This window comes from Hyla sarda, chromosome 6 (assembly GCF_029499605.1).
Source record: "Hyla sarda isolate aHylSar1 chromosome 6, aHylSar1.hap1, whole genome shotgun sequence".
NCBI lineage: Eukaryota > Metazoa > Chordata > Amphibia > Anura > Hylidae > Hyla > Hyla sarda.
In genome coordinates this window covers 69,661,290-69,670,615 of record NC_079194.1, presented here as the reverse complement: position 1 = coordinate 69,670,615, position 9,326 = coordinate 69,661,290, and the positions used below count along the sequence as shown (strand labels likewise).

General features: G+C 46.7%; 1 protein-coding gene across 1 annotated transcript in view; it reads left to right on the top strand.

The window, feature by feature from the left end:
• Nucleotides 1–1,281: 1,281 nt before the first annotated feature.
• Nucleotides 1,282–9,326, top strand: part of CACNG2 (calcium voltage-gated channel auxiliary subunit gamma 2) — a 153,759-nt gene continuing 145,714 nt past the window's right edge. Inside the window, exon 1 of the mRNA XM_056524083.1 lies at nt 1,282–2,437. Coding sequence (XP_056380058.1) covers nt 2,227–2,437 — 211 coding nt within the window. The 5' untranslated portion in view covers nt 1,282–2,226. The remainder of the gene's footprint in view (nt 2,438–9,326) is intronic.

Genomic DNA, 9,326 nt, shown 5'->3' with positions numbered 1-9,326 from the left:
TTCATATACAATAGACAATTTCTATTGTCCCAAAAATGAGACACAATACATAATTACATAATCCAGAGGGACATCGCCTGGGTAAAGAGCAGTACTTGGGGTGCATTTTAAGCTATTGGGATAGATTTGTGCTGAGGAACTTATATTGGGGAAAATGCAAAGGAGAAGGGTGGCTGCAAGAATTGACACCCCCTCCTGGAAGCTGAACAGGGGTAGTGACTTAGGACAGCAAAGAGACGTCTTACTCTCTAGGACAGTGTCTCAAACTGTGGCCCTCCAGATGTTGCAAAACTTCCATAATCCCTTTAGCTACAACAGAAAGGGGGGAGTCAGAACTCGCCGGGCGCTAAATAGTTAAACCTACTTAAGTAGATTTTGTATAAGTACAATGCCTTACTCTCTAGGGCAGTGGTCTCAAACTGTGGCCCTCCAGATGTTGCAAAACTTCAACTCCCAGCATGCCCGGACAGCCGTTGAAGATTTGCAACATCTTAAGGGCCACAGTTTAAGACCACTGATCTGGGGTATTAAGGGGGTTAAACGCTTCCTCTTTAAAGACGCTACCTAAATATAACCCATTGAGATAGATACAGGACATTGTTTCACTGCACATTTTCATTCACTAAAACTGAGCAAAGAGGAAAGAAGGGGAGGGAAAATAACTCCTTTCTGGTTGTAGACCAGTGGCCTTAAACTGTGATCCTCCAGATGTTGCAAAACTCCCATAATCCCTTTAGCTACAACAAAAGGGGGGGGTCAGAACTCGTGGGACGCTAAATAGTTAAACCTACTGAAGTAGATTTTGTATAAGTACAATGCCTTACTCTCTAGGGTAGTAGTCTCAAACTGCGGACCTCCAGATGTTGCAAACCTCAACTCGCAGCTTGCCCGGACAGCCGTTGGCTGTCCGGGCAAGATGGGAGTTGAGGTTTTGCAACATCTGAAGGGCCACATTTTGAGACCACTGCTCTAGGGCATTTGAGTGGTTACTTAAATATAACCCATTGAGATAGGTACAGGGCATTGTTTCACTGCTATTGTTCCACTGCTATTGCTATTGTCCCAAAAATGAGACACAATACATAATCCAGAGAGACATTGCCAGGGTAAAGAGCAGAACCTGGGGTGCATTTTTAGGCTACTGGGATAGATTTGTGCTGAGGAACTTATATGGGGGAAAAGGCAAAGGAGAAGGGGGGCTGCAAGAATTGACACCCCCTCCTGGAAGCTGAACAGGGGTGGTGACTTAGGACAGCAAAGAGAGGAGGGACATGAAGGTTTCCACCAGCTGGCTGTTCCAGTACAGGAGGTCCTACATGAAAGTGCTCTCCAGCAGCAGCAGTGCTGGTGTCTAGGAGCTGTCCATTTCAGCACCACATCCTCAGCAAAGGAGATCCACAGAGAACAGCTGGAGCATCACTTCCATGCAGCAGAGGAAGCCCACCCTACACAGCAAGCCTGCCTCCCTCCCAGGACATCTAAGTGGGGGCCTCACCGTGATCTTCAGCTCTACAACCATGGATTGCAAAAGCCGCAGTCCGTCTGAAGCCAAACCTTACAGCATCCAGAGGAGACTTGTGGTGTAATCCACAGCAGGGAAGAGAGAGAGATCCCACACTCCAGCAGACACCAGAAAAGGGGACAAGACAAGACATAGCTGTCAGGAGCAGGGAGGGAGAACAAGAAGAAGAAGAAGAAGAGAAAAATATCTGCTTTTTTCCCCCTTTTTACATGGCGCAGACTGCAGAGCAAAATAAGGAAAGCAGAGCCTGCATTCCTAACCCTATCATCCCCCCTTGCCTTGGTCCTGATGCTGAAGGTTGGTGATGAAGATACTGCACCCTTCTTCCTGCTGATCACAGCCTCACAATTAGCCATCACTTATGGAAACTGAAGACCAGAATTTTAGGAAAAGGGATTAGAGAGATTAGACCATCTCTGTGTGTCAGCTCTGCCGCCTGTGTCTGCCTGCACTATTTCTTTCTATTAACCTGCATTTGGACATGATCTGATGGACAACGAGCTCTCCATCCACAAGCCTTCCAGCTGCTTTACTTTTGCTATTTTTCTATTAGGATACCTCTTCTTCATATTGGGCAAGGTCTTGCATTCTTGCTAGCTACAAAAGAAAAGAAAGAAAAGAAAACCCTTCCATCTTTTAGCTCTTCTATCACCCACCCAACCCCCAAACCAGAAGACTGTTGGATGTCTATAGAATGAAGAATTATGGGTCTGTTTGATAGAGGTGTTCAGATGCTCTTAACCACTGTGGGAGCATTTGCTGCATTCAGTTTAATGACAATTGCTGTGGGCACAGACTACTGGTTATACTCCAGAGGGGTCTGCAAGAGCAAATCTATAAGTGAAAATGAAACCAGCAAAAAGAATGAAGAAGTCATGACCCATTCTGGATTGTGGAGAACATGTTGCCTTGAAGGTATTTTGGTGACTGGATGAGACCCCCTTTTCCTTTATCTCACATTGTTCACCCTCCTCTTCTGCTCTCCTGTTCCCCTCCCTCTCTCCTGAATCAGAAAACTACATATTCCTCCATCTTATCATTTCATTTTTTAAACAAGGGGCGGCTAGACTGAGCTAATAAACTGGAGGGGGGGGGGGAGGGAGGAGGGCGAAGGGGATGGGGGGGGGGGGGGACCGATCCACTTCCAGGCATTCATTGTGATGATGTGAATGATAGATTTGGTTAAGATGGAAGCAGTGGGGCACAGAGTGTAGTAAAAGGTGTGTAAGGATACATGGCTCCGGGTGCATTGTGTGTGTGTGTTTCGCCTCTGCTATGAGACAAGTGCACGCTTGGCTATTGAGCATGGCTACAGAAGTGGGGGACTATGAAGCCTTATATCTGGACATATGTAAAATGGATGTCATGCATTGCTGGTGCAAAGGAAAAAAATCAATGCAAATAGATTAAGTGCTGGAGAGGCCTAAACATACTACACAGAGCTGCAGGCAAAGGCAATGCCGCACATTGCAGAGCCTTCACTTCACCTATTGCTGCAATAGTTGCAGAGCTTTTTTGCATAGGGGCTGTCTATATATATATATATATATATATATATATATATATATATTCACAGTGTAATAGGCCTTTACAGCACAGGTAGGATCTTGTGTCATGTTTTGAGTTTTCCAGAGGCCTGTGACTATTCCTTATTTCTCTTAGCCTATATGTGTTGCTGACGGCTGGGTCATCACTGGTAGACTGCAACCCACAGATGCCCCTCAGCTGCCCCTCCTTTTACCATGTGCCATGCCAGAAAGCCCTGCAGTACACTGTTGTGTGAGTGAAGGGGTTAAACACAGCCTACTTGAAGGGGGTAGAGGACTGTGTGTCAGGCGGAGCGAGGTAACTGTATGATTAGTACAGTGGTACACAGACCACCCACCCCTCCCCCACAGTCCCCTCTTCAATCACTGCAGGTCAGCAATCCAGCCTTACCCTCACATTATTCCCATATGTACAAACACACAGGCACATTCATACACACACACTGCCTGAGGCACAGCAGACGTGTGTGTGTTAGATAATCAGATCATTCAATGTATAGCACATGCACTATGGCAGTGCCACCTATTCAATGCACACACACTGGGTCTGTGAACAGAAGAGGAACAATTGCATAATGTGATAATTCGAGCTTTCAGGTTGGCTGCTGGGGCCATTGGTGTGTGATTCTGTGTACACTAGTGTGTGTCTGTGTATATACTGCTATCCCTGGCTGCTGGGGCCATTGGTGTGTGATTCTGTGTACACTAGTGTGTGTCTGTGTATATACTGCTATCCCTGGCTGCTGGGGCCATTGGTGTGTGATTCTGTGTACACTAGTGTGTGTCTGTGTATATACTGCTATCCCTGGCTGCTGGGGCCATTGGTGTGTGATTCTGTGTACACTAGTGTGTGTCTGTGTATATACTGCTATCCCTGGCTGCTGGGGCCATTGGTGTGTGATTCTGTGTTCACTAGTGTGTGTCTGTGTATATACTGCTATCCCTGGCTGCTGGGGCCATTGGTGTGTGATTCTGTGTACACTAGTGTGTGTCTGTGTATATACTGCTATCCCTGGCTGCTGGGGCCATTGGTGTGTGATTCTGTGTACACTAGTGTGTGTCTGTGTATATACTGCTATCCCTGACTGCTGGGGCCATTGGTGTGTGATTCTGTGTACACTAGTGTGTGTCTGTGTATATACTGCTATCCCTGGCTGCTGGGGCCATTGGTGTGTGATTCTGTGTACACTAGTGTGTGTCTGTGTATATACTGCTATCCCTGACTGCTGGGGCCATTGGTGTGTGATTCTGTGTACACTAGTGTGTGTCTGTGTATATACTGCTATCCCTGGCTGCTGGGGCCATTGGTGTGTGATTCTGTGTACACTAGTGTGTGTCTGTGTATATACTGCTATCCCTGGCTGCTGGGGCCATTGGTGTGTGATTCTGTGTACACTAGTGTGTGTCTGTGTATATACTGCTATCCCTGGCTGCTGGGGCCATTGGTGTGTGATTCTGTGTACACTAGTGTGTGTCTGTGTATATACTGCTATCCCTGGCTGCTGGGGCCATTGGTGTGTGATTCTGTGTACACTAGTGTGTGTCTGTGTATATACTGCTATCCCTGGCTGCTGGGGCCATTGGTGTGTGATTCTATGTACACTAGTGTGTGTCTGTGTATATACTGCCATCCCTGGCTGCTGGGGCCATTGGTGTGTGATTCTGTGTACACTAGTGTGTGTCTGTGTATATACTGCCATCCCTGGCTGCTGGGGCCATTGGTGTGTGATTCTGTGTACACTAGTGTGTGTCTGTGTATATACTGCCATCCCTGGCTGCTGGGGCCATTGGTGTGTGATTCTGTGTACACTAGTGTGTGTCTGTGTATATACTGCTATCCCTGGCTGCTGGGGCCATTGGTGTGTGATTCTGTGTACACTAGTGTGTGTCTGTGTATATACTGCCATCCCTGGCTGCTGGGGCCATTGGTGTGTGATTCTGTGTACACTAGTGTGTGTCTGTGTATATACTGCCATCCCTGGCTGCTGGGGCCATTGGTGTGTGATTCTGTGTACACTAGTGTGTGTCTGTGTATATACTGCCATCCCTGGCTGCTGGGGCCATTGGTGTGTGATTCTGTGTACACTAGTGTGTGTCTGTGTATATACTGCCATCCCTGGCTGCTGGGGCCATTGGTGTGTGATTCTGTGTACACTAGTGTGTGTCTGTGTATATACTGCTATCCCTGGCTGCTGGGGCCATTGGTGTGTGATTCTGTGTACACTAGTGTGTGTCTGTGTATATACTGCTATCCCTGGCTGCTGGGGCCATTGGTGTGTGATTCTGTGTACACTAGTGTGTGTCTGTGTATATACTGCTATCCCTGACTGCTGGGGCCATTGGTGTGTGATTCTGTGTACACTAGTGTGTGTCTGTGTATATACTGCTATCCCTGGCTGCTGGGGCCATTGGTGTGTGATTCTGTGTACACTAGTGTGTGTCTGTGTATATACTGCTATCCCTGGCTGCTGGGGCCATTGGTGTGTGATTCTGTGTACACTAGTGTGTGTCTGTGTATATACTGCTATCCCTGGCTGCTGGGGCCATTGGTGTGTGATTCTGTGTACACTAGTGTGTGTCTGTGTATATACTGCTATCCCTGGCTGCTGGGGCCATTGGTGTGTGATTCTATGTACACTAGTGTGTGTCTGTGTATATACTGCCATCCCTGGCTGCTGGGGCCATTGGTGTGTGATTCTGTGTACACTAGTGTGTGTCTGTGTATATACTGCCATCCCTGGCTGCTGGGGCCATTGGTGTGTGATTCTGTGTACACTAGTGTGTGTCTGTGTATATACTGCTATCCCTGGCTGCTGGGGCCATTGGTGTGTGATTCTGTGTACACTAGTGTGTGTCTGTTTATTTACTGCTATCCCTGGCTGCTGGGGCCATTGGTGTGTGATTCTGTGTACACTAGTGTGTGTCTGTGTATATACTGCTATCCCTGGCTGCTGGGGCCATTGGTGTGTGATCCTGTGTACACTAGTGTGTGTCTGTGTATATACTGCTATCCCTGGCTGCTGGGGCCATTGGTGTGTGATTCTGTGTACACTAGTGTGTGTCTGTGTATATACTGCCATCCCTGGCTGCTGGGGCCATTGGTGTGTGATTCTGTGTACACGTGTGTGTCTGTGTATTTACTGCTATCCCTGGCTGCTGGGGCCATTGGTGTGTGATTCTGTGTACACTAGTGTGTGTCTGTGTATATACTGCTATCCCTGGCTGCTGGGGCCATTGGTGTGTGATTCTGTGTACACTAGTGTGTGTCTGTGTATATACTGCTATCCCTGGCTGCTGGGGCCATTGGTGTGTGATTCTGTGTACACTAGTGTGTGTCTGTGTATATACTGCTATCCCTGGCTGCTGGGGCCATTGGTGTGTGATTCTGTGTACACTAGTGTGTGTCTGTGTATTTACTGCTATCCCTGGCTGCTGGGGCCATTGGTGTGTGATTCTGTGTACACTAGTGTGTGTCTGTGTATATACTGCTATCCCTGGCTGCTGGGGCCATTGGTGTGTGATTCTGTGTACACTAGTGTGTGTCTGTGTATATACTGCTATCCCTGGCTGCTGGGGCCATTGGTGTGTGATTCTGTGTACACTAGTGTGTGTCTGTGTATATACTGCTATCCCTGGCTGCTGGGGCCATTGGTGTGTGATTCTGTGTACACTAGTGTGTGTCTGTGTATATACTGCTATCCCTGGCTGCTGGGGCCATTGGTGTGTGATTCTGTATACACTAGTGTGTGTCTGTGTATATACTGCTATCCCTGGCTGCTGGGGCCATTGGTGTGTGATTCTGTGTACACTAGTGTGTGTCTGTGTATATACTGCCATCCCTGGCTGCTGGGGCCATTGGTGTGTGATTCTGTGTACACTAGTGTGTGTCTGTGTATATACTGCTATCCCTGGCTGCTGGGGCCATTGGTGTGTGATTCTGTGTACACTAGTGTGTGTCTGTGTATATACTGCCATCCCTGGCTGCTGGGGCCATTGGTGTGTGATTCTGTGTACACTAGTGTGTGTCTGTGTATATACTGCTATCCCTGGCTGCTGGGGCCATTGGTGTGTGATTCTGTGTACACTAGTGTGTGTCTGTGTATATACTGCTATCCCTGGCTGCTGGGGCCATTGGTGTGTGATTCTGTGTACACTAGTGTGTGTCTGTGTATATACTGCCATCCCTGGCTGCTGGGGCCATTGGTGTGTGATTCTGTGTACACTAGTGTGTGTCTGTGTATATACTGCTATCCCTGGCTGCTGGGGCCATTGGTGTGTGATTCTGTGTACACTAGTGTGTGTCTGTGTATATACTGCTATCCCTGGCTGCTGGGGCCATTGGTGTGTGATTCTGTGTACACTAGTGTGTGTCTGTGTATATACTGCCATCCCTGGCTGCTGGGGCCATTGGTGTGTGATTCTGTGTACACTAGTGTGTGTCTGTGTATATACTGCTATCCCTGGCTGCTGGGGCCATTGGTGTGTGATTCTGTGTACACTAGTGTGTGTCTGTGTATATACTGCTATCCCTGGCTGCTGGGGCCATTGGTGTGTGATTCTGTGTACACTAGTGTGTGTCTGTGTATATACTGCTATCCCTGGCTGCTGGGGCCATTGGTGTGTGATTCTGTGTACACTAGTGTGTGTCTGTGTATATACTGCTATCCCTGGCTGCTGGGGCCATTGGTGTGTGATTCTGTGTACACTAGTGTGTGTCTGTGTATATACTGCTATCCCTGGCTGCTGGGGCCATTGGTGTGTGATTCTGTGTACACTAGTGTGTGTCTGTGTATTTACTGCTATCCCTGGCTGCTTTCTCAACAGATTGCCACCACACATGTCCGCACACATATACTGACAGATACGCACACTACAAAGAGGATGCCAAGCACATACACACACCATATGCAGGGTCCAGACCTTGTATAGTTTCATACACAAAATGCAGGCGCATATGTTCACACAGGCTTGGAAAAACAACATAGCACTTACACCTCCCACACATAGTCATCTATTTTACAGCGGACGTATGACGACATGTACTGTCCTTATTACCTCAAGGCCTGGAGGAGGTAACATACATAATATACATCTACATACATACAAGTCATTGGCCCAACACACAGCTTCAGCCCTTACATGCCATGCACTCACAGAGGCACCTGACATTAATGTTTTATTATATCATAATGTATAACAGATCAGCACTGAAGGATTATGACGTGGACATGATGGACCCTTGCATTATTTTTTTTTATTTCAACTTACAACTATGTAACTATGGCTTTGTATTAATGGTTAAGGAACGCCATAAATGATCAGTCAGGACCTGTATACACAGCATATACTTGTATTGCACCCAAAACACATCTGCTGTAACGCAAGCAAGCCAATAGAAGGGGAAGACATTCTCATGATCTGTATGTCATCTGACATACACATATAATGCACCCATAATGTATTATAGGTATCTTATATACAATAAAGTCAGATATTCATAGACAGATTACAAAGGTTAGAGGAGCAAAACCTTTCACTCACAGCAAATCCATGTATTGTAGCGGCTTCACTTGCATAGAGATTACCCATATAGTCCTATTTATGCCCAGATTGACTGTTACATTATTTATTCTGAATCTAAAACATCAATATATATATATATATATGTTTGTGTTTAGATGTGTGTGTGTATATATATATATATATATATATATATATATATATATATACACACCCACATAAAAATGTGTATAATAATATGCAAAACAGAAACAATATATCCCTACAATGTACATACTCTGATACACAGATAGACAGATAGACAGATAGATAGATAGATAGATAGATAGATAGATAGATAGAATGCTACCCACAGGCCTACCAAATGGTCCATCACATTACAGTGAGGTTATTTTACATTGCACACTTGCTCTATAGTGTGATTTCACCTACACAAGGCAGGCACACACAGGCTCCAGCCCCGGCTGTCAGCCTGTGGGACATTTTGGCCCTTCCTCCTCGGGAGCTGGGCTGTGATGGGACATGCTCTGAATTGCTAAGTGTCTCCATTGAGCGATGAGAACAGTTTGACGCATTAAACACGCATAGCGCATCCGCTGAGCCTCACCTCAGCCAAGCCTGCCTCTTAACATAATCTGCAGAGGAACATTGCACTGAATAGAATATGCCGTCCCTCCCCAGCCAGGAGAAAATCAATAGCTATGAATTCACCCTGATAGATCTCAGCCCCCTTCCCC